Below are 26234 nucleotides of genomic sequence, written 5' to 3'. Positions count from 1 at the left end.
CAGTTTCTCAGCCCTCCGAAGCCAGTTTCTTTTCCAGTCCCTCCCCTCACATCCACATCTACCCTCACTACCCATCTCTGTGATGGGGCTCCTTGATGTAGTCATTGGCCCTGACCACTGCAGGTACCGGGGCAGTCACAGTCCTGCCCTGGTTAGCCCAGCGCTTACACCACAGTGTGGGAAGGGCTTCCACGGAGGGATGTGCTGCTTGGTGGGGGCCCAGCCCACACACAGGAGGGGAAGCTGTCGGGAGGCTTCCCAAACTGGGAGGAGGCAGTCAGGTAGGGCAGAGGGCAGGTGGAGAGAACTGCATGTGAATACATCTGAAGCAAGAGAGGGAGCATGTCCTGAGACTGGATGTAGTTCAAGGTGGAGAGGAGCCGTGGGGTGTGGGTGGGTGGGTGGGTGCACATGCACACGTCTTGGAATGCGTGCTTATTGAGAACCTGTACCTAGCACCACTGGGGAAGAGCAAAAGGCTGTCTATAGGGGAAGCCCCTGTGGGAACAATGAGGGCCAGCGGGGTGATGTCTTTGCTAGAACAGTTGTTCTGAACAAGCTCTGTTAGGAACTGGGAATGACAGGGTCCTGCAGGAGTTCCTCTGGCAGGTCGTACTCTTGGGAGCCACATCCGTCTGTGTTCCAGTGAGCAATCTAGGGATCATTACTGGACTTTTCTGGGACTTACTACATGATCAGAATATCTTTCTTAGTACAGAGACAAGCACTTCTGGGCACGAGAATGTGATCAAGAAGCCTCAGTTGTTGGACCCCTTCCTACTCTCATGCCATTCGTCATTCTTACGTTGTGTTTCTCTAGGAAAAGATGTGAATCCCAGGCTTTCATCCCAAAGTCTTATCTCCCCGAACAAGGGCTGTTTCATCCACCCCCGCCCCTGCAGTCCAGCCATCTGCCACCTTCTCAGAGAAGGGGAGATTCTCGTGCAGTAGAGCCTGGTCCACAGCTGGGATGGGCAAGTGTCTGGGGATGGGGGTGGTGGACAGAGAGCCGCTGACCCAGGCACTGAGACCAGACATGAACCCCACAGCTGGCCTGTCCCCTTAGGCTCCCAAAACCAGGACACAGCCCTCTCTCTCTGGGACATTTGGAGCATATTTACTTTTCCTTCTCATAGGAAACAAGCTGGAACAGTAGATACAAAGGTGTCCTGCTATGTCCTTTCTCCCAGGATATAGTAGGACGTTGTGCTAGATGTGTTGCTCTGATTGTCCTGGAAATAATAGTGCAGGTTCAAAGGGCCGAGGTGCAGAGAATCTCCTGCTCCCAGTTCAGAAAGTCACAAGTGAGCTGCCATCTGTTGGACCCAGACACCCGGCTTTCTGTGAGGCACTAGTACAGAACTGACCAACACCCAGCCATTGACGCAGGAAGAGGCTGGGGCCTTCTGGAGAAGACAGAATTCAGGAAGAATAGCTGTGGTGGGGAGGAGAGGGGTCCTCTTCCCAAAGCCAATCAGAGGAAGCCAAGTTAAGCCAGGAGGAAAGTCTGAAGAGAAAAAGAATGAATTTGGTGTGCGAACGCCTAAGAGAGGAGTGAAAGGTGAAGCAGTGAATTTAACCCAGGAGGAAGGACAGAACAATACAGAGGGAGCAGAAAGACTGAAAAACAGAAGGGCAAGAAAAGCCTAGAAAAACAAAAACCCTAGAAAAATAGAAAAAAAAATAGAACAACAAAAAAATACAGAAAAATTAAAATATAAAAGGGCGAAAAAACAGGTGAGTAAGGCTCGAAATAGAGATGGAAAGAAGAACTCAAGAGAGAGAGGGCCAATTATACAAAATTTTTTAAAAAAAAGAAAGACATAAAGGGGTGCCTGAGTGGCTTAGTCAGTTAAGCATCCAACTCTTGGTTTCAGCTCAGGTCATGATCTCAGGGTCATGAGATCAAGCCCCGTGTTGGGTTCCGTGCTGGGTATGAGACTGCTTGAGACTCTCTCTCTGTCTGCCCCTCCCCACTCTCTCTCTCTCTCTCTCTTTCTCTCCCTTTCAAGAAAGAAAGACAGAGAAAAAGAAAGGGAAGACATAAAAAATGTAAGAAGGCAGAAAAATATATAAAGGCACCCCCCTCCCATTATCCCACTCCTGAAAGGCAAGACAGAGTGTCAGGTGAGAGGAGCGACAGCAAGGCGGAGATGTGGGCTGAGCGGGTGAGGAGGGGCCCTCCCTCGTCTAGCCATTAGCTCTGTGAGGATGCCCCTGAAGAGGCAAAGCAGCCTTTGGAAGGAGTGTGGCCCCGCTGACACCTTGATTCTGACCTCTAACCTCTAGAACTGTGAGAGTATACATTTCTGTTGTGTGACGTCACCAGGACTGTTGTCATGTGTTATAGCAACCCTAACATAACCCCTTAACATGACTTTACCTGTTCCTATGCTCAGAAGATAGGAAAGTTCCAAGCAAAGAAACAGGAAGAGGACAAAGAAAAAAAAAAAACAACACATGCTATCTCAGTCTGTATTTTGTTTTGTTAGGGAAACAGTAGCTTTCACGGAAGCACCCCCCAGTAGACTTCTGCCCACTCCCTTGGCCATGGAGACTACAAATCTTACAAGCTGTAAGGGAGCCTGGGGAGGTGAGCATCTTTAAAAATCAACTTTTATTTTATATATGTAATTAATATATATTCAGTCTGACCAGTTTTAAGTGTACAATTAATGGGTTTTGGAAAGTGCATATAATCTAGATAGAGAACATCTCCATCACCCCAGAAAGTTCCTTCCTGCTCCTTTGTAATCAAACCCCTCCCCCTACTCTGACTCCTGGAAAACACAGATTTTTCTTCTCAAATAGAATTGCCTTTTTTATAATTTAATATAAATGGAAGAGCATAGTATATAGTCTTTTGCCTTTGAGATCTATCTAAATTGTTGGATGTTTTAATAGTTTGTTCTTTCTTATTGTGCAGGAGTCTTCCTTTGTATGGCTTTACTATAATTTGTTTATCCCTTAACCAATCGGTGAACATATGGATTGATTCCTGTTGGGCTACTATGAATGAAGTTTCTGTGAATGTTCTCGTCCAAATCTTTGCATGGACATATATTTTTATTTATCTTGTGTAAATATCTAGGAGTGGAATGGCTGCATTCTATGATGCCTATGTGTTTATTTATAAGAAACCTCCACACTGTCTTCTAAAGTGGCAGCACCATTTTGCCATTTTGCCACCCCTACCCACAATGAGTTCTAGTTGCCCTGCATCCTTACCAATACTTGTCATTGCCAGTCTTACTGGTGTCAGCCATTCTGGGGGATGTGTCGTGGTTTCTCATCATGGCTTTAATTAGCATTTCTCAAATCTGTTTCATGTATTTATTTGCCATTCATTTATCTTCTTCGGTGACGTGTCTGTTCAAACTTTTTGCCCATTTGTTAAAGTGGATTTTGTTTTCTTACTATTGAGTTGTAGGCTGTCTTTATAAATTCTGGATAGACATCTCTTATTACATACATGATTTTTCAAATACTTTCTCCTAATCCATTACTTGTCTTTTTATTTCCTTAAGTGTCTTCAAAGAGTAGAATTTTAATTTTGATGAAATTCCGCCTTTTCGTGTCTTATCTCACAAAATCTTTGCCTATCCCAATGTTACTAAGATGTTTTCCCACAGTTTTTTCTAGAATTTTATTTTAGATGTAAGTCTTACATTTAGGTTTGTGACCCACTTCAAGTTAACTTATTAATATGGCGTGAAGTAAGGGTTGAGCTTCATTTATTTATTTGTTTGCTTTTGTATGTGGATGTTTGGTTGTTCTGGCACTATTAAAAAGACTTTGTTCCCCCTTCCAATTACTTTGGTACCTCGGTAGAAAATCAGTTGACCATACCTGGATGGCTCTTTTTCTGGGCTCTTCTTTTTTTCCTCCATTCACCTATATTTCTATTCTTTTTTTTTTTTTTTTAAGCCATCTTTTCTTGCAGGATTCACAGTTCTTTTGGATGACAGCATAGACCACTGGTTTGGTCTGGCTTTTTTTTTTTTTTTAAGATTTTATTTATTCATTTGACAGAGAGAGATCACAAGTAGGCAGAGAGGCAGGCAGAGAGGTGGGGGGGAAGCAGGCTCCCCGCCGAGCAGAGAGCCTGATGTGGGGCTTGATCCCAGGACCCCGGGATCATGACCTGAGCCGAAGGCAGAGGCTTTAACCCACTGAGCCACCCAGGCACCCTATATTTCTATTCTCATTCCAATACCATGCTGTTGTATTTACTACAGCTTTATACTAAGTCTTGAAATGAGTTACTGTGAATCCTCCAACTTGTTTTTTTCTCAGAATGGTTTTGATTATTGCAGGTCCTCTGTGTTTCCATATAAGGTTTACAATCAGCTTGTCCAGTTCTATACACACAGAAGTCTGCTGGGATTTTGCTTGGCATTGTTCTGACTCCATAGATCACTGTGAGAATTGACATCTTCGCAATGCAGAGTTTTCTGGCCCATGAGCACAGTGTGGCTCTCCCTTCATTTCTATGCTCCATTTCAATTTCTTTCTGCAATGTTTTTTCCTCTCCGCGTACAGATATTGCATGTGCCGTGTGAAATGTATCTGTGAGTATTGAATACATTTGATGCTATTGCAGTGTTATTTTTTATTTCAAGTACAAATTGTTCATTGCTAAGATATAGAAACTTAGTTGATTTTTTTTTTAAATCTTGCATCTTGTGACTGCTGCTTAATTTGCTAATTAGTTTTAGTAGCTTTATGATATATTCCTTAGGGCTTTTTACATAGAAAATCAGTTCTTTTTGGATGAAGACAGTTTTACTTACTCCTTTCCAATCTCTACACCTTTAATTTCTTTTTCTTGCCTTATTATCCTGGCTGGAATCTACAGTACAACACTGAGTAGAAGTGATGACAGACATTCTTTTCTTCCCAATCCTAGGGGGAGAGCACTCAGTCTTTACTACTAAGTGTGATGTTAGTTGAGGTTTTTTTTGATAGATCCTCTGTAGGGAGGTAAGTATTTTTTAACTGGATATATTGCTGCCCAAAGCTATTGGGGATTTTTCTAGAAAAGTAGAAGGGAGAATGGACATGGGCGTCCATCAAAAGGGAGGCCAGCAGGGGTTTATTTATGAGTTCGGCCCAGTCTTAACTGTGTGATGATTTATTAGGAAGTAAGCACTTATTTCCATTAGAGGTTTTTTTAAGTGTAGAATATGGTTCACATTACATACGACCATATGTGACAATGCATCTTTATGAACTGCATTTGGGAGGGACAGGTGTTGCCAGGGAACCAACTCCCTGTTAGTCCATTGGGAGGCAGTGTAGCCTGTGGTTACAAACATGGGCTCAGAAGCCTGGGTGCCCAGTCCCAATCCAGCTCTGCAACCTTGGGCAAATTCCTTAACCTGTGTCAGTTTTCCACCTGCAAAATGAAGGTATCAAAAGATGTCAGTAATTCCTACCTCCAGGGCTTCTGAAGACTCAACGAGCAAATGCAATTAAGAGCTTAAAACAGCGTCTGTTGTCTGGTGCATTTTAAGAAGGCTTTAGTTTGCATAAGGCTGAGTTACACACAAGTTTTCAGTAGCCGGTTTACTGCTTGAAGTGAAGAGCAGCCATCCATTTAAAAAAAAAAAAAAAAAAATCCACTCTCCAGAATACCTTTTATTAAGGTTTTGTAAGGAGAGAGAGTTAGATACTTGATTTCTGTTGTTTTGCCTGTTATTGGTGTAATAAATACATTTAAAAATCTTGAGCCCTGCATAGGCCATTATCAGCTGGGTTACTGTGGGCAATGACACCCCAGAGTTCACACTGGGTCTACACTTAAAGGCTGAACCAGGGTTTGACCTTCTGATCTGCTTGTTTTGACCACTTGACAATGGGCTGGGATGGGACCCCACACACTGTTCCTGAGCCACCCCACCTGGACGTGTGGACCACTGTGCAGCCCCCAGTTGGCTTCAGCCTATTGTTTCTTGCCAGTAAACTCGAATTCAAGGAGACAGAGACTTCTCAGTCAGTCTGTCACTTTCCCGAGCATCTGCCTTTCTATCGACATGTTCCAAGTCCTGGGTGCCATCCTTCTATGGGGGGTAAGTCATGCCAGCCTTCCTGTCTGGAGTGGGGTGCGAGGGGGCACCATTTGCCAGCAGGGACAAGGTTACACTGAGCCTGCTCAAGTGGGTCCCGCTGCAGCAGTCTGATGTTAACATATAAGGAAAAGCACTTAGGAGCAAGCTGGCAGGCCTTCAAGGGGCCTTTCCCCTTAACTTGAACTTGCCTTTTTTTTTTTTTTTTTTTGCCGTGTACTTTTTGAGGGTGCAGTCACAACAAGCTTCATAAAGGGCCTTCTGCAGTGTTTTCTCATCTAAAGTCCCTTCTTCATGCAGGGTCTGTATTGTCCAATTAATTGTCTGTTTCTGGTTTTCTCTCGATCAGACCAGTGAAAGACTTAAGTGTATATGTTTAGATTTTTAAAACTGTAAGAGTGCTCTCAGTTCTGTTTGGACACCTCCACACACTGTTTTACCCTCCCCTCTCCTTCCCATACAGTGTCAGGGGACAGCCCACTCACGTTTGGGAGAGCCTGTCCACCAGGCCCCAGCACGGATTTCCTGGTGTTTTCCTCCGCAGTGTGATGGGGAGAGCTTGGGGACAGGAGTGTTTGGCCAGCTCTTGCCCTCACCTCTGTGCGAGAGATTCTCTGGCCCATTCCTTGAGACTTGCATTCTCTATCACACCTTTTCACCTGTAATTTTGATACCAGCACCGAGAGATCCTGATTCAGGGACCGAGACAGACATTATCCTCGCCCTTGACTGTCGTAAGACGCAGTTAGGTGGGGACTCCAAGGCACATGTGGCATGGTCCTCCACACTGTGCCTGCTGCCCCAGGTAATCATGCTAAATTATACATGGGTAGAGGCTTTCTGCAGTGCTGTTTTTCCACTGGAGCACAAAACACTCTGTTCCAGGAGGGCTTTGACAAAGCAGGTCCTCCAGGCCCTGCAGGAACCATGGAGCTGCAGGGGGCAGGCTACCTTCCAACCACAGGGCTCAGCATGTGAGTTTAAAACAAATGGGAAGCAGATGCAGAATCTGATTTTCTATCTGAGTGTTATTTCTTTGAGCAAAGACAAGGGCTGAAAATTTAAATATCAAACTGTTAGGTTTTCAAAACAAACAAACCAAAAAAAAAAAAAAAGGCAAGAAGAAACAAAGAAAAGTCAGAAGTGACAAATTCAACACTCCTCTCTGGTCAGATAAGAATCTGCCCTTAGCTCCACCGAAATGACTAACTGCCTGCTCCGTGATTCGGCATGTTTCTCTTTGTGTATTTTCTTCATTCTTATCTTCTTCTAGTTCTCTTCTCTCACTTCTCACCAACCCCCTCACCCCCCAAAAACAGCAAAGAACAAAGCAAAACAACTCTGTTCATTGGAGTGATTGAAAGAGCATCTTGCATGGGTTAGATCAGCTAAAGGGACCGGTCAGATGGAGGGAGGACGCAGAAGTGCTGGACGTGCAGTTCCCACACTCCTAGCCCCTCCCACACATCACACCCGGCCACTGCCAGATGCCCGTTCTGGAGACCTCACTGGAGACCTCATGGGCATTCGAGAGAAACAACTTGAAAACAAATGGAAGTACCTGCCTTCAATGGAAGGAAGGAGGGAGGGACGGCAGGTTCATTTTGCTGCAGATTAGACTTAATGCAGTTCGATCTGGGAGTCACAGTTCTGCAGGCAGAGAGCGCCCCGAGTAAAATGGTGTCGCTTTACCTGTGCGTGCATTGTCCCCCACGCACTGTTACCTGGATGCCTGTGCCATCTCGAGAGTCAGCAGCCGGCAGTGGTCATGTTTGCTGTGTATGAGGAATTCCTACCAACGTAGAACCTGAACTCACAGTACACTGATGGCCTTTCTTCATCAACAAATTGCTTCTGTGGGTCACGGAGGCCAGCCTTGCAACCTACCCAGGCTTCAGGTGGTACTAAAAATGTGCAAATTTGCCATCTGCCTTGCTTCTAAGTTCTGTTCTCTGGGAAGACCTCAGCGGTTCCTTTCATTCTGTCCATTTGACAGGTGGTGACCAAGAAAGAGGACTTTTTCAGTGCCTGGAACGCGTGTCTTCACCACGTTGCCTGCCTGTCTCTGGCACACATCCACAGAGGTCAGTTGGCTCTTGTTAAATATTTGTAATGGGGCGGCTCAGAGGGCTGCAAGGTGTCTGGGAATAAGACTACAGACCAAGGACAGTCCCCACACCAGGCTGAGCCCTCGTGCTGAATGTAGAGGCCCCCAAATAACTTAACCCCCAACTTACCAGGAACACTCACCAAACGACACTGACAAAACCCAACACTAAACTCCAGAACCAGTACCTCCAACACAACCTGAGAGTTGCCAACAGTACTGGTTCGACAGAAGCCAGCTGGCGGGCGAATGGCGGGCCCCTCAGCAGTGCCCCTCTGTCCAACAAGGACTGCCGTTCCCCCGTAAACAAACCGGAGGGTGCCCGCACAGGTAAAAGGAGGGTGTTCTAATAGGATCCCTGCCTGAAATATTTCAAGTACCACAACTAACTACTTAAACCTAATCCTCAAATTAGCCAGAAACCGGTTCAGCCTTTTAAAGCGGTGGCTCTCAAGCCCTCCTGGGTACATTTAGCGACATCTGGAGACATTTTTTGTTGCCACAACCGAGCAGGGGTTGCTGGTGGACAGAGGCCAGGGACGCTACTAAACACCCCCCCAGGCTGTGAACAGCACCCACAGCAAAGAGCTCTCCCGCCTCTGTGTCAGTAGCGCCGACACTGAGAAAACATGAGTGACCATTTTGACCTGAACAAACCCAAATCAGAAAAAATAAAAGAAACTTTGAAAGCAGAGTACGATCCATCAAGATAGGGCAAATTATTCCTGAAAATTTTGTGTAGCATCAAGAATCATTTGTTCATTCATCATAAACTCTTACTCCGGGGGGAAGGTCTTAAAGGGAGAAGACTCTCACTAGGCTTGTGTGCCGTGTGGGGTTTTCCATCCCACCGAGGTCACAGCTGGCCCTGGGAAGGCAGGGTCAGGTTTGGTCACCACCACAGCTCCAGGGCCTGGCTCCCAGTCCTGGCATGTCCATGGGCACCATCTCGTGGGGTGGAATTCCTGGAGGGGTTCTGTTAAGGGTCAAGCCAGCAACCCAGGAGTGCCGGCATCCCACCTGCCTCACAGCCTGACCACCACCTTCCCTCCCCAGCCAGGCAGTACTAGGAGAGCAGAGCGCCATGTTGTTAGTCACTGTGGGGTGGCCAGACCCCTCCCCAAGAGCTGGCAAGAGCCAGACTGGGGTGAGTAGGCTGAGCCTGGCCTCTTCTCTCCCTCAAGGCACAGCCCAGTGCTTGGGACCATGATGAGCCTCATGACACAGGGCTTAGGAGTGTGGACAGGAATGAGAACACACAAGTGATTATGCCCAGAGTATGCGTTCCTCATGGGGCCTGGGGGCAACACACCGGGAGCAGCCTTTTTACACAGTGAGCCCCTTCAGGGGCTGAGAGTAGCAGAGGGAGGACAAAAGCTTCCCTCCCCACAGGTCATTAAGTCATAGGACTGAGTTCCCTCATCTATGGATCCAGGAATTTTAATTTGTCTGCACACCCACAGTATATGAGGCTCAAGGGAATTGACCCACCTTAATCAAACTCAAAGGTAACAGCTGTATAATCCAGAATGCCAGTTTACTCATCACAAAGGAGAACCCAACTGCTGAATCATTTGTACACGCTCCATCCCGTGGGGAACTCTCCATGTGGAATTCAGTGATAGAACGTTGCAGAAGGTTGGACTGGACAGCTCTTGGAGGAGCGTCCTAGTGTCCGTGCTGGCCCCCCTGCCACAGAGGCTGGGTCCTGGAGCCCACAGGCTGCTTCCTAAACTGTTTTGATGTCCTCAGCACCAACTCAGCCCCTGAGAAATTTATGCAAACCTCCCCTCTTCTGTCGATGGGGTGTTTTTCCAGATTTGTCGATCAGGCTAAAACTTACCTGGCATATAAAGCAGCACAGGAGGCACCTTTACTGAAGGCAGTTGCGTCCCAGGCCTTCTTCTGCACTCCGTGTTGACATGTATGGCTCTCAGGGCTGCCTGTGACCCCACTGCCTGGGTTCCTCCCCCTGCTTTTCCATGTGCTGACCACAGATATCACCCTTCCCAGGATACAAGCAGCAACCAAGTGGACTCCAAGTGAAACACTTCTAAACATTAGAAGGTGTGATTAAGTTTGAAGGCAGGCATCAAAGAATCCCTGAACTCAAGCCTTTGCCTTGGAAACACTGACCATTACGCCTTGAGCCACTCATCCTATCTGTTGAGAGCATAATTAAGTTTAGCATGAGGGTTGAGAACTCGGGCTCCAGAGTCTGGTTAACTGAATGCAGAGACTTTATTTCTCTCTATCTGCTGTGCAATGGTGAGTGAATTAATCAACCTCTCTGAGGTTTCGTCTCATCTTCATTTATAAAATGGAGATAATGTGAAATTTACCTCATGGGGCTACTGAGAATATACTCAAAAGCCCTTATCTTAGCATCTGATCCATAGTTAGGGTTCAATAAAAAATTTTTATTACTGTTAATTACTGTTTTATTACTGTTAATTACTACTCTACAAAATCCTTAGTTCCCATTACCAAAGTGGAACATTTAGATCCTTGTTTCTTTTCTTTTTTTTTTTTTAAAGATTTTATTTATCTATTTGACAGAGAGAGAGATCAGAAGTAGGCAGAGAGGCACGCAGAGAGAGAGGGGGAAGCAGGCGGGGCTCGATCCCAGGACCCTGGGATCATGACCTGAGCCGAAGGCAGAGGCTTTAACCCACTGAGCCACCCAGGTGCCCCAGATCCTTGTTTCTTAAGCGTAAGAACAAGAGAACAATTTAAGCAAGTTAGGTTCCAGTGCAGGAAGTCTTAACATGGACAGGCAATATCACAGATTTAATATTGCCACAGCATAAAAGAAATCTGAATGGACTCCCTACCTTTTATTAGCTAATAGCCACAGTAGCAAAAGTGATTATTTTCAGGAAATTGGCCCCTATCAGGGTTAGAGGAAGACAGTTTGGCTATAGAAAGTAACAGAAGAAAAAATAAGAAGAATTAGTTCAATGACAGCCTCTAGAACTCCCAGGAATGTTTTGAGATCGAGAAAGTCATCCGTAATGAGGAGGTCTGAACGGATACGGAATGGGTTCTTGCAGTAGGACCGCGCCGAGCACACATTGCGCAGGGACAGTTCCGTCAGCATGTCATGACATTTAAGTAGCATGCTGCGCCACTGCCAGAGGTCCCCAGGGGTTGGGAGAAGAAGTAGAAGGAGCCCATCTGTCTTCAGTGACCGGGCCCAGATGTTGCCTTTGGAGACTTTCAAAGAAAGAGCACAAAGGAGGGAAGGGAAGGATCAGTCCGTGAAAGCACAGACCTGAACGTCACCCCACAGGAAAATGAACTCAGAATCTAGCCATTTTTATTAGGAACAAATGGGGGGATGGTGGGAACCTTCTGGCATCAGTATCCGTTGTCACCTGAAGACTCGGGAAAACCATGTTTGAAATAAAAATGTTAAGCAGTCTCTAGTGGTTTCTGAAGTGGGATGTAACCATTACAATGATAAATCGTTATTTTTCTGTGATACACGTTTTTATCTTGCCCTAGAAAGAGCAGCTCTGAAGCACAGTGCTGTCTGAACCCCTCAGGGTGTACCGATTCCTAAACAAAAAAGAAACTAAGCACTTTTATTAAATAAGTCACATCCACTATTCTCCAGCTCCATGCAGAATTGTCTCTTGGTTTTTCCCTCCTCTGAGCTGTAAGGTGCTCTCATTATGTTGCAGAAGTCCCTTCTCCGGTTCTTAATAAAGTGACTAATAATTTAGAACGTTCGCATTAAGAGCACATTGTAATTATGATTAGAATATATAAGTAGTGTGGCTTTCTGCCTGTCGGAGGATTAATTTCAGACTCCTCTCAGGGACGATTTGTTTCCAAACAAGACTTTCTTTGTTAATAAAAATGTGATCATATGTGTTATTACAGCATTCTTTCTGTATTTTATCCATGAGTGCTTGCTCCAGTATCCTTCATGGGATCAGCATTTTTCGCCCCCATTTGTTAATGGGGCTATTCTTTACACAAACTACATTCACCTCGATTTCGTTTTAGCTTTCACATTCATCTTCCAGGGAACTAGGGGAACATACTAACCCCCTCAATGAATGTGCATTTTGTTACTCGAGCTCAGAAAAATAAAATGCCATAACTTCATCCAGGAGTCCCGTGTGGATTTAGGTCCCTCATCGCCCCCCTTACACTCCACTGCAGAAGTGCCCCAAGACCCTAAGTCCTCTGCACTTGAAGAGTGAGCCTGCCCTCTGGAGCGGAACTGAACTTGAAAGTCAACATACCTTATTTGAATACAGATTTCTTCAGTGTGTTTGGCTGTTGTTGCCGGAGATGGAGGGCGGGCGGGCACCTCAGGTATTGTGTGGGCTGGGACAATCTGTGTGCCTTTCTTTTCCATGGGGACCCTCTGCTGGGTGGGACAATATTTAGAAGTAGTCCCAGCCTGCCCTGACCGGTGGTCTGGGTGGGAGGGAGGAGCTTTGGGTACCGCCACCCCCGACGCTGACCTTCCTCTTTGTCTAGCACCCGTTAACCATGTGAGTGGTAGAAGCAGGTGAGGGGACCTAGAGAGCCAAGAATGGGCAGACATGATTAGCAGCAGCATCTTGGAGGCCCCAGAGGGGGAGAAAAAGACCATCTCCAGCTTTGTTCCCTCTGTCCCGGTCACATGACTAAACCTCGGACCCATTCATTTCTGAGAGCAGAAGGTGCAGCGGGGAGTTGAGGGTCCCCATTTCAGAGCACAAGACACCTGGGAGAGCGACTGTTCCAGTCCTCTGCTAGAGTAGCTGGGTCCCTGAAGCCGGAAGTCTGGGACAGCAGAGAGGGGCCATCTGGGATGCCAGGAGGTGGCAACAAACCAGAGAAAAGGAAGTGAGAACTCGCCTTCTCTGAGCTTGTGCAAGATTGCTCCGAGGGCCAGAGATGCGAGTGGACACTCCTGCTGAGGGAGGTGTCCAATGAAAGGGAGACAGTTTTAAGGAGGAGCATAGCATACTTTGGGCTGATGCAGTTGGGGGTTTTTACAAAAAGAAAGAAGAAGAAATGTGGCTGACCATGTGGTATTGCTTCATGAACAAGTGGACACAAGAAGAGAAAGTTCTACAGCGCAGACCGCCCGACATTATATGGCATTCCTAGCCTTTCCCCTTCTGGGAAAGCGGGTGAGATGGAGCATGGCTCCTGGGCTTCTGTGAGTCTACAGAAGAGCTCTTCTCCATCAGGAAGGTTGCTCCCGCCCTCATAAGGCTGGGGTTTCTCCCCAGGAGCCTCGCCTTCTCCCCGTGGCTGCATAGGTAAACCTGCAGATTAGGTCAGCCCAACCCAAAGACCCCAACTACGGTTCCCCCGAGAAATGCCGTCACACTGGCTTCACTTGAGGTCTGGGCCCCCGAGGCCCCCCATCACCCACTGGGGACTGTGTCACTAAGAAAGCTGTCTTGAGAGGACTCTGCTAAGTCACCCTTCTTTGAAGGAGGTGACAACGTATGAAAGAGTTTTGTGACAAATGACCCAAGGATTCTGTTGCGCGGGGAGGAAGGGGACAAGGGCAAAAAGTGAAGTCTAACTCCTGCATTGTGTCTGCTCTGTGGAGAAGACAGCTGAGAACAGAATTTAGCTGCAGTACTTGACCCAGATGCTAAGAGAATGTCACTTATCCCTGGAGCCCCAGTATCTCGGCCGACTGTAACGGTCACTGTGGAGGGTTTCCCCTGGGCCAGAGCCATGTCACGCCTTCGGTTTCCACAACAAGCTCACAAAGCCCGTTGAGAAATTGGCTGAGAGGAGAAACGAACTGCCTAGGATGGCATCCAACCACAGGCTTCGCCCTCGGGCTGGCTGACCCCAAAGCTTCGCTCGGAAAAGCTCTCTAGGCCTCAGATTTTGAGGGAAACCCTCCTACCACCAACTCTCCAAGGGTTTTCCTTCCTATAGATAAAACACCAGAGGCTGGGACTTACAGCCTTCTTGAACTTTCAGATTTTTCCTTGTGTATTTATTTGACACATACTTTCCTCTATTAAAATCGGCCTGTACTGCATTTCACTGCTTTTACCGCATTTGTCTCCGAATAACGGGTCTTCTGTTTTCCACATCACAGGTTTTCTGTGAGGATGAAATGAAAAATCACCGAGGAAGCACTAGGGCCCTATAACCATGAGGACCGCTAACACCCAGGGAGGGCTCAGTGTATCAAGCCCAGTGCACAATGTGGGGGAGGGAGCATTCATTAATCCCCCGCCAAGGTCGTGAGGAAAGGGCTGCTGTCTATCCCACTTCCACCTGAGGAAACTAAGCACAGAGAGATTGAGTAAGTTGCCCAGTCTCACACAGCAGAGGGAGGATTCAAATCCCAGCCTATTTCTGCCCTCTGCCCACCTTGTGGGGCCCATAAGTGCTGGTTGGATCTGGATCTAGTTGCTCAGCTTTGCTAAAGAGGCAGAAAAAAGAAGCACCCCCCGCTTAAACGTGTTTCTTTTTTTTTTTTTTAATCTTTTTTCCCCATCATGTAATTGAAAAGTGTACCTTATATCTGTACACGGAAAGATCCGATCTACAGTCCACCCTGACTTTATAGCTTCTGGCACCTAAGGAGTTTCAAAGTAAGATTAATCAGTACCCAAGCTGGCAGGTGAAAACAACACAAAAGTAAAAAAGATACAATTTTTTACTGCTGATCTCTGTACTGTGAGTTTTCCCGATAGGAATTATGATTAAGAATAATACCTTCTAAACTGTGAGTTAAAAATAGGAGCATAGGAACTCTTGTCTTATCATGGCAATTATAGGTATGATTTTTCTACTTTAAAAATATGATCCCATATTCTAAAGTGAAACATGTTTGCAACAAACATAAATTTAAATTTAGATTTTAAAGGACAACGTGTTCTAATCTCGCAAACATTTAGCAAATAACCTTTGAGTTCACATGAACCACCCACACAAAAACCAAAATGAACTCAGAAAAAACATAGAAAAAGCAACTGTCTGTTGCCAACCAGATTTTCGTTCAGCTCTCAGTTTTTTTTTTTTGTTGTTTTTTTTTTTTTGTCTATAAATAATCTGTATGTTTCAAATGTGACCATTTTTTTTTAAGGTGTCTCCTGGCATGTTCTCACTTCAGTGTGTTTTAAAAACAAGAAATAAACTGTGTAAATCATAGGAACTATTGAGTTTTTGGAGAGGAGATCTTTAATATACATGCTCTTCAGATACCAAAGTGTCACAATGAAACATTAAGATGATGTATCCTTTCTTTAGGGCATCTGTTTATCTTTTATGAAATCTGGAGTTTGATAAATCACCAGAGATAAAAACATCATTTTTAACCTATCGTAGATCCCAAATGGCAGGAGGAAAAATAGGGCTGTGTCTCCTCTTTATGAATTTACCTCTCTCTTTGCTTGAGAGTTATGGGATTTTATTTGCAGAGAAAACATAATGCTCTATGAACTTGAAAATGATGGCTTTTACTCAGAAATGTGAGAACTGAAAAGGGGAAAAAAAAAAAAAGCCGAATTCGATCCTCTGAGATATAATGAAGTAACAAGTTTTAATATATACTTAAAGTGGCCTCGAGGGTTAGATTGGAAAGTGACCACAAGGTAAGTAACAGAAAGGTTTTCATCAGTATATTCCCCTTCCTTTACTGACATGTAGGTCCCCTGATTTGCTGTATTAAAACGGATATTGGGAACTCGACAGGGGAAGTTTATTTAACATCAGGGCAAGTAGAGATGGGGGAAGCTGTTTATTGTGATTTTTTTTCCCCGCTGAAAAAGCACTTGGAAATTCTCTCTTAATTGGAAGGCTGGAAAATGAAATTCCCACAGATTTCTGTAATCATTGGTGAAAAGTATTGTGTGTCTGAGAGTGTAGCAAAAAGCCCGTGTGGTAGAGAGGCACCTAACTTGTGATCTCCAGGGTCAAAGTGCATGAACCAGAAAGTAAGTTCGTCACAAAAACATAACATGGCAGAAAAAACGACTTTTCACAGGGTTAGGAATAGCCGTTTCTTAATATGTAATGTAGTTTCTGGATACCTTGAACATGAGAGTTCCTTGTCTTGTGCACATTTGGTAGTTCTTCATTCCTGAGAAGTTAAAGACAAATTAAATTTTATGCAGACCCATTCTGGACCATGGCAGGTGGTTGAGTTTTCCCGAAAATCGCCACAAAAATCTTTCGTCAGCGGTTCATGAAGGAGACACTCGGGTTCTGATCTATGCACCAGAGGTGCCTCCAGTCCCAGCTGCACGGGACCATTTACAGCTGTAAGCCCCTGACTTCCATTCGCTTTGGTCCTTCTTGCAAGGAGCATGAAGACTGTGTCAGTTCTAAGGGATAGGATCGAGGTATTGAGTCAGACCGTGGGACAAAATGGCAGGATGTCCCGTGGAAGCTGAAGATTGCTCCGTGTCTCAAAGTCTGATTGCCCCATGGAGAACAAGCATTTAAAATCTGGTCCTGCCCCACTAGAGACCAGCATCTACTCAGTTGTCCTTGAGAAACAATATGGATGGAGAGTACTTCTCCTTCACTCCTTTCTTCACCCATCCTCATCCAGCAAGCACATGCTGAAGGCCTACTGTGGGCTGGGAACTGGGTTAAGTTCTGGAGATGAAAGATCCAGTAAGGAATGGCCCCCGTTCTCAAGGCGAGTTAATCGGAGCTGGATGACAGTTTCCATAGACCAGAAGCTCTGGGAGAACTTGGGAGAGACTTAAGTATGGTGTTCACACGGCTCCCCATTAAGTGCCCGGTGAGGCAGCCAGCAAGGATGGGTAAGATTTACCTCTATTACAAAGGTGGAAAGGGCGTATGAGCAGAAGGAAGAGCAGAATGGGAGGTGTGAAATTCTTGGATGACTTGGGAAAGCACTCGTAGTTTGGTGTGCCTGAAGGGCAGGGCACACGTAGGGAACAAGACAGAGGATCCCACAGGCCTTTGCAGGCCTCGTCTGGGAGCTTTCACTGTCAACCTCCATAGTCAGCAAGGCTCTGGGAAAGATCTGGAACAGGGGAAGGCATGACCAGATTGGGGCTGTAGGAAGCATTTGCAGCTGTGATATGGAGGTGAATTGTGACCCGGGAGGTTTAGCCTGGCTATCCAGCACACTGCTATGAGGCTACAAGCTGAGAAGCAGCGTTGGCAGGACCGGGAGGTCAGGGGAGGCCACTCTGGATACGTTACAGGGATCTACAGGCCCTTAAGAGTGATGGGAGGTGGAGGCTGAAGTGGGAGGAAGCACTAAGGGTGATATGGGAAGGGCTGGGCTGGTTCTGGCACCAAGGGGGCGTGGACAGGGCCAAATCCAGCCTGGACACGTGCAGCGAGGGGGAACCTGGGGCCTGTGAGTCGGCCGCCATGATGGGGAATGGCAGAGAGGCCTGAGGACATAGAGATACCCAAGTCCTGAGCATAGCATCATGCTGAGAGGTGAACCCCTCAAAGTGGAACATCCGGGTTGACGCCGCACCCCAGGCAGTGACTCATAGCTGTCATGTCCGTTATCTTCCTGATGTAAATGCTGTATCTGGAGTCCACAGCTCTTGGTTTTCCAGAACTGGTCAACTCCTCTTCTCTTCAAAGATCAGTGTGGCATGGGAGGGAGGGTCTCTTTGGGAGTTGTCCTTACAACAAGGGGTCTGCAGGTGGGTGGGGCAGTCCCCTGGGGAAGGCTCTCTGCCAGGGAGAAGGTACGGCAGTAGTGGCCACCACTGGTGTCCGCCTTAGTAAGCGCCCACTGGCCACGATGAGCTGGGGGCCTCCCTGAATAAGCAAGAGAGTGCCCCATCCCCCTGAGGTGGGCTGCCTCTCTACACATGGGGAGACTGCAGGCTCCAGAGAGAGGAGTCCTGAAGAGCTGCGCCCTCAGCTCTTGCTGACTGAATGGCCACATTTGCCCCAGGGTGAAAGGACTCCATCTGGGAAGTCAGTGGCCTGTGTGCTTGCTCCCTCTTGTGACTGTGTGCCTGACCTGAGCCAAAGGCCACAGCTGGCTCTCCTTTGGAAGCAGCGAGAAGGAAGATCCGATGGGTGTGTGATGTCATAGGCATGGAGAGAGGAGAACCCCTTTCTTCCCGAGGCCCAGACACCACAGACAAGGTCTGCCCCCACCCCCACGGTCTGCCCCTGCTCCCTGCAGGAAGTGTCCACATCTAGCACTTGGCAACCAGTTACCACATGTCACTTGCATGGCTCAGACTAGAGTCAAGGATTCCAAGATGGCAGGAAGGACCCACTGCTCTCCCCATGCAGGGCCTGGCCAAGCTCATGTGTTGCCTGTGGGCACAGCTCCTACAGTTTTCAAAGGAGCTGGGAAGCGGGGGGAGCACTTGGCAGTTTATTTGCTTACAAAGTTTTCAGGACCTCCTACTTGAAAACTTTGAGCTAGGATGACCTATAACCGTTCTCAGTGTAGGGGAGGAATAAGATACGAGTACATGTGGCCTGCCGTGTGGAATGTGACGGGCCCATGAGAGGTACAGGGAGCTTTCAGACATCACGGGACTCTGAGATGGCTTCCAGAAGTTCCCTCAGTACTGGGCTTGAAGTGTGAACAAAGATCTCCATGTTGAAAGTGTAGCAGTGCCTTCCGGGAGGAGGCCACAGTGTGGACAAAGGTGAAGGTGACAAAGTAAAGGCCTTGTTCAAGGAATGGCAAGGCCCCGTTCTGCCAGAAGGGAAGTGTTCAGGGGAGAGGCCGGGAAACAAAATGGAATACTGCAAAAGTGGGCTGAAGAGGTTGTGGGGTGAACGCTGAACGCTGCATGACAGTGCTTGGCCTTTGCTGGGTAGACAGCAGGAACCCAATGAAGGGACTGAGCTAGAGAGTGACTGTCACGTGCAGGCTCCCTTGAGGGGAGCTTCCCTGGCGGGGATGCACTGGGGAAAGAGTCCCAGGGCGGGCGTGGGCAGAGGATGGAGAACAAACCATGGGAGTGTGGCCAGCAAGCGAGAGGACGAAGACCTTCTGTGAGGGGGTAGTGGGAGGGGGTTGAAAGGAGGGTTTGCACGGGAGAAGCAGAGGTCCCCCCTCTGCCCAAAGGCTATCCCTTTGGAGGTGCTGTGATCCCAGTACTCAGGCAGAGACTCGGTTACAGAGAAGCAGAACTTGTCTGCCTGGAGATGAGCTTGGGCCTTAGAGCTCCTGTCGTGCTCCCAGACGTGGGCACGGAGCAGGGGGCTGGGGGCATGTGCCACGTTCTGCCTGCTCTCTGGAATGGATTGTGTGAGCCAGGCCAGGGGACCAGGCAGTGAGCCATGACACCTTGCCTGGCATGGAAGTCCCCTGCGGGCGAGCTGCACACCCCTTCACTGCATCTCAGTGGGCAGGAGGCCAAATCTGCCCCAACCCCTAGTTGCCAAGAAGTTAAAAGCCCCTGCTTATCCTCCATGTTGATTCTGAAAACAAAGGTAGAGTTCTTTCTGCACTCCTGTTCATGAACAGGTCGGTGGGGGGCTGCAGAGGCCTGGAGTGAGAGTTCTACAAAATGATTGAGAGCAGGCTATCACTCTCATATGAGAGGAGACGGCTGAGGGACAACCACCAGCGTGTTCCACCTTGTGCCACAGACCAGGACCCTCGGGGGTGGGCGCCGGGGAACCTGACCCTCAGGGTTCCCAGGGAGAGGCAGACCTGAGCTGGAGATGTGGGACCCGCCCCTGGTGCCAGGGAAGCCTCAGCAAGGGAGGACACTGCTCCCAGAGCACCGTGCCCAGCCGCCCGCCACACGGTGCTCGGCTGTCACACTCCTTCAGGTGGAACCGTCTGTTTAGGGGCGGAGGTCAAGCCTCCATATTTCTGCAGCGCCTAAGAAGAGGCTGGTTTCCTTGTCTGTATTGTGAAAGCCTCCTTCTCCTGCCAGACGAGAGATGCAGCCAGGACCTGTGTCCTCTTTCCAGAGACAGATGGAAGCACCTGGCTTTGAAGAGGTTTGGGTGAACCTGCGTTTTAGTTTCAGGTCTTCGTTCTCTAGCACAAGACTGCCCTGCTCTGTGTGGGGCCCAGGGGAAGTGTATAAAACAAGCTGACAAAGTGTTGAAGAAAATATACTCTGTCCTCCGGCCTGAACAAATGCCGCTGCATTCATCCAGAAGGCCAGGCTCCAATTTACAATTTTCAGACTCCGGAAAGTCTTGTGAACTCAGCAGCATGGGGAGAAGCATCCCCCCTGCAGATCCCTGACTAGTCCCACCCCCAGATCCATCCCACACTGTGCGGATCTTCCCGAGTCTAGACACACGAGGTCTGTGTCCAGCCCTGCCAACAGCTGTCCCTTGGACACCATATGAGTCTGGGGGTACACACAGCAGATGGAGTACATTCCCGGGGAAGAGATGCGAGCTATAAACCCAGGATCCTGAGTACCTGGAGAAGGGGGGTGCAGACTCCAGGCGGGCACTACCCCATTGCCCCATGGGGAAGGCTGCAGCCAGAGGGATGGCAGAGCAAGGCTCTTCAAAACTTGGCACCTGGGGCAGGACCCCAGTTCTGCAGGGCCCTGTCATGGGGACTGAGAGAGAAGCCGAAAGAATATTCCGAGACGGGATTTCTGAGCAATACTGCCCCCTATGTTATCCTTAAGGTCACTTGTGCCTGCCAACTTAGCAAGAGTTCTTCAAACTTACGGCCAGAATTCAAAGGGAAGCATAAGTTCAGTGCTATCGTGCATTCGGTTTGTCTTACTTTCCCCCTTATTTGCATCAACATGTCATAATGAAAGATATTCTAGGTACAACCATTTCCTTGTTTTAGGGATCTCCTCTGTTGCAAAGTCCTGTCTACCTTTCAGAAATGGCTGCAGGGGTGAGGCTGTGACCCCTCACCTACGAGTCCCGGGTGGCCCATATTCACAAGGGGAGACAGAAGTATTTCACACTGGCCTGTAAGTTTTTTCTCCCAAACTACCGTTTTCTTACTTCATTTCCTTACTTCAATTTCTTACTTATTTCATTTTCTTACTTCAATCGGGTCACTTTTTCTAGCACCCCCCCACCCCCACTCCCAAAGTGACTTGTTATCTCAGAATCTGTTGTTCTCCCACTATTGTCAGGCTGATCTCTCTGTCGCACTCAGTGCAAGAGTTGAACTAAGGGAACTTGACTGTCTTCAGACAGGTGAAAGCCTTTGCACGCCCCCTCCCCACCCCAGCTGAAATAAACTGCACCAGGACACTTCAGAGCAGTTAAAACAATCGATGTCGAATCCAAAACATTTCACTCAGGGTCTTGGAAGGAGCCTCACGCCGCTGCCATGAACCTTGTTCTGAACCGTGTTCTGCTGCCTGCCTCGTTCTCATCAGGCAGTCAGCCCCCGTTGAATCATCAGCAGGGGTAGAGGAAGGTGGATACCACAGATGCTTTCATTTTTAGAGGGTTTGTTTTGTTTTTTTCTTATTTAAAAGTCGGGGAAGGAAGCGGGAGGGGGGATGAAATGCGAACTCTGTGGAGATGCTTCTCAGCAGGCCTTGTCAGTGAGTTAGGCAGGTGGGGCACGATGGCCACACAGACCTGCAGGAGAGGAGATGGTGGCGTCTATACCCTCTCTCTTCTTTGGGGATTTGGTAGAAATCAGAGTCGTGTGAGGTGAGCGGTAAGCTCGCTGTTGGCATGACAGCGTAGGTTACGCTGACATCTAAGACGATGGGAAAACAACTGGGAAATCCATGTGCTCTGCTTCTGCTGGTGCCTGGTTGTCAAGGTTGGCTTTTGTTGCTTGTGTAGACGGAGTGAGAGCCACTGGTCTCACAAACCCGAGCTAGCCAGCTACGGGGAAGCTTTGTCTATGGGGCCCTGTGTTCCCACGGGGCCTTTCGGTCCAGTTCCACAAAACTGGGTGGTGATTTGGGACATGTTGGACATGACAGGCATAGACCAGTGTTCGGGAAAAGTCACTAGGCTGTCTGGAGGCTCACTCCTCAGACAAGGCAGGGTGTGTGCCTATCAGCCAAAAAATGATTTAGAGAGAAGTCGTCAGCATATAATATGTCCCACCGAGGTATGAAGCCAGGAAGAAACCCGTGTGATGCGGAAAGAGAAAGTTTCTCAAAGGTGCAGAGTTGGGAGGCCAGCACCATGCCTGACACTGTGCCTTGGCCTCCCACCTCTCCTTTCGTCCTCACACCATCTGCATGAGGCAGGCGCCGGTCTCCACAGGTGACTGTAGGAAACTGAGGCTCAGGGAGAGCATTTGGCTCATCCAAGGACAGGTGGCGGTCAAGACCACGAGTGAGGTCCATCTGACGACTCCTTGACTGGCTGGGCCCTGGAGAAGGGCAGGGCTTGAGCAGATGGGAAGAAGACAGAGCGGATCATATGGCTGAGAACCCAGTCGTGGGTTAATGAGAGTGAAGAGCTGGTGGGGAGGGGGTTTCCCCAGGGAAGAGGGTTTGAGAAGCAGAGGGGAGGGTTGTGTGCAGCGCCCTGGCAGTGCGAGTTTTCCTGTGGGGGCAGCAGCTGGGCACAGGGCCAGGAGAGGGGGGCAGGCACCCAGGTTGGGCAACGAGGCAGAAGCATTATGCAGTGTCAAAGTGGCACCTGGGCCGTGGGAAAGGGGTGCATCCGGGAGGCGTTGTGCAAGAAGGGTCAGCTGGCTCAGGGACGGGAAGGAAGAATCAGAGATCTGGGCCTACTGGCTGGTGGATGACAGTACCGCAGAAACGGGAAAATTCAGAGAACAGTGGGGTAGGCATGGAAGTCGACTGTTCGAAGAAACAGCTGCCCAGGCTGGTGGCCACATCTAGTGAACAGCTAAGTGTCACAGAGGAGTCCAGCCACAACCAGTTGGAGGTACGGCTCTCGGGTCACCACAGAGGAGGAGAGGTGAGGGTGAGAATCCAGGAGCCCCCCCCCCCACCCCCCGCCAAGGTGGCAAGTAACAGGTGTTGAGTTTCTCATGGCCTGTGCTCAGGAAGATTTCAAGTCACAGCATAAACCTTTACCAAATGAAACAGCCACCTTCAAAAAAGGTCGTCTGAAGAAAACCTAGCACCTGAATCTGTAGACTCTTCTTGAGTCCTCCTCAGACCATGGAGTTCGGTATTTTATCACACCAAAACAGAGCTGAGGACAGTGTTCAGGGAGAGGGACTGCTGCTTCCAGAGTCTTCCATGGGTGGGTGTGTTCTGAATCAGTGAGAGCAAACGCATTTGCATGAACTCAGCCTCGCTCAGGCTGAGTTCTGTTGAGTTCCTTTTATGGGGAATGTATTGTGTTTCAAAAATTCTTAACTCTCCTAAAATTTTTTAATTGTTTAAAATAATTTAAGATTCTGTGTAATTACTATTTGTTTTAGCCCCCTGATGACTGGATGGACATATATATATAAGACAGGCAGCACTGATCTCTCTGTTCTGAGCACGTTTTGACTGGATCAAAGCAAACATTTAGATGTGGAAAAAAATCATCAGCACAAGATACAACTGATAACAGTTAAAACTGCATAGAGTAATTTAGTCATAGATTACTACCGTCTAAAGATTTGTGTTTAGGTAACTTTAGGTCAGGTCATTAGATAACATTGAACATAACACAAAAAAATTACCCAGGCAATGCTTGATGAAAATTCGTTTTTGAAGATATAATTCTCTTCAAAATATCTGCATTTGTAAACACAACCTCCGGACATCCTTGGGGTCAGAACAGGGGAATGAGGCTGTCCCTTGGTCACAAGCTAGGTGTAGCTCTGCCCGCTGCTCCACAGAAGCTCTGTGGAGGTTGGGATGGACCCAGAGGTGGTCAGTGGCTCTGAATGGTTGTATGGCAGGCCTGCAAGTTTCCAGTGGAGGGGTGGGCTTTGCTCTGCTCCAAGGCGAGTGGTGGGACTGTGCCCAGCAGACGGTGGTGAAAGGTTATGACAAGTTGAGAGTGAACACTGCTTTGAGTCTAGAGATAATAGGCTTGTCTAGATGGTTGACTAAGCTAAAGCCTTAATGCCTGTCAAAAGAAGTAGATTTAAATCTGAGGCTGGTAGGGACTCATGGGAGCATTTTTGAAAGTGAAATAATATAGTCAAAACAGTGTGCAGGGAAGGTAGTGTGTGGTTTGGTGTTTTGTTTGACCAAAATAAAAAGGGGGTGCCCACACAAGTGGGCTTTTGATGGGAGCCAGGCCACCGTGACAGAGAAAGGGAATGTGATTCCTATAAATTATCTAAATTAATATTCCTAGAGTTTTCATGCCCAATTTAAATGGATGGTTAAAAGTAATTTTTTTTTTCTTGCAAGCTTTCCTGAGTTTCTCTCTGCCATTCGGTTGGAGAAGGATGGTTGGGGGAACATGACTTGAAATATGTGGGGGGGTTTGGGGGATCTACTTGAGTCAACACTGAGGACCATTATCACGTTCACACCAAGAGAGGCCTTAAATCCATATGGGAATCACAACAGAAGACTGAGGCAGAAAATCTACCACAGCCAAATTTACAAAGGCAGGTGGTTCTCTAAATGGAGATCCCATGAAACAAGGATATGGCGTGGTCTTTGGGGGACCCTCATGGTCATTGGTGGCTGAACCCAGGACCTCTCAGAGGTTTAGGATAGAGTTCCATTGATGGTCATGACCCTATGCTCTGACGTCGTCATCCCAGCTCACGGGGGTGCAGAAGTCACCCCCTCCGGGGACAGCAGGAGCTCTAGCTATCCCATCACCAGGGAAAGATGTGTAGTAGCGTGTCCCCTGTATCTGTTATCTGTTACAACTACCCTGTTCCTCTCCATACCAGAGGAGCCGGGGGGGGGGGGGGGCGGAAGGGAGGTCATTCACCTTTCCTGTTTCTTCCTTCCAGTTACGTTAGAGCAGTTCTGCCTGGCGGTGAGGAGCTGTCCTGACCAAGAGGACCAGGCTTTGTTCATGAAGGTAGGTTATCAGACAAAGTACTGATTTCCTTAAAGGCTCGCAGGCCTTTTATTGCCCCAAGGAGAGTTTCATTTTTACAAGCAAGAGTAAATTTATCATCCCTGAGTCCCATGCTCCGCGGGGATACACTTGTCATCGGCGGGTAGGAGGGCTGTTGGTTAATGAGCACAGCCGCCGTCCACAGACTGCAGCAAAGTGACAGGAGAGTGGGTGTCAACTACTAGCAGGGATTCTATTTAATTCTCCAGAGGGCTCCGCTGGTTCTATTTAAGCTTATCTGACAGAATCTTGATTCTTTGAGCAGATTTATGAGGCTTGGCCAAATTCCATGACTCTCACTGTACTTTTTAATTAAGACAAAGGATTTCATATGTTCTATGTCTGCCACATCCTTACTTTCGTCACCGCGGGGACCGCTACACAAATGAGACCGTTCCGAGTAACTGCTGGAGTGGGCATCTTATGTCAGAGATCCCTTGCCCTTGAGTGGAAGACAGACTTCACTCTTTCTGGGTAGCGGTTGCTTTATTTCCTTCTGAACGACAAAGGAGCGCAGGTGCCATCTAACCTACGTTTAGGTTGTACATCGAGGTGAGCCGAACGTGTGGGAGAACTTGGCCGGTCGCTTGCATGGATTTAATGAAAACTTTGTCTTGGAAGGGCAGAGAGCGAGAGATACCAGCAAGTCACAAAGGCACATAAACTCCTTTCCACCAATGACTAAGACTCGTGTTTTCACCTAGAAACTATACTTAGGGTGACCTTGAGACATATGCATTTCCATGACGTCATTTCAATTCTGTACCATCAGGAAACTGTGTGGTTGGTCCAAGAGCGGCATCTCTTACCTAAACACTGTACCAGGTGTCCTCTGACTTTAGAGATGGGTAGAAAAAAATAGGGCGTCACTGTAAGGGATTTCCAACTCATTTGCCTAAGGTGTGATATTTTTGGTCTGTCTTATTTTTTTCTAAGCTTTCAGTGATGTTAATTTTATGATAATGGAGTGCTGATACCGAATGATGGATTTGTCTGGGAGACCTGCTCCACTGGGGGCCTGGGTATGCTACACCGGCTTGGAGCAGCGTAAAGTCAGGCACATGAGTTTTCTTGGTATTTTGAGGTTTTTCGAAGTTAGCCCTCAGCCCCCTGACCTGACACCTATTCCCCAAGGACCTTTCCTCCCAGGTAACAGGCTGTATTTCTGTGGCCTTGAAGAAGCT

At 47.8% G+C, this 26234-nt stretch overlaps 1 protein-coding gene across 1 annotated transcript in view; it reads left to right on the top strand.

Moving 5' to 3' along the window:
- The window catches only part of ACOXL (acyl-CoA oxidase like), a 132298-nt gene that overhangs the window by 54671 nt on the left and 51393 nt on the right, over positions 1-26234 (top strand). Inside the window, exons 4-5 of the mRNA XM_080812790.1 lie at positions 8065-8152; positions 24941-25011. Of these exons, the coding sequence (XP_080668916.1) occupies positions 8065-8152; positions 24941-25011 (159 nt within the window). The remainder of the gene's footprint in view (positions 1-8064; positions 8153-24940; positions 25012-26234) is intronic.

The sequence above is a fragment of the Martes martes genome (assembly GCF_963455335.1).
Source record: "Martes martes genome assembly, chromosome: 9".
NCBI lineage: Eukaryota > Metazoa > Chordata > Mammalia > Carnivora > Mustelidae > Martes > Martes martes.
The sequence above is the reverse complement of the archived record's forward strand: the minus strand, read 5'-3'. Positions and strand labels throughout refer to the sequence as shown.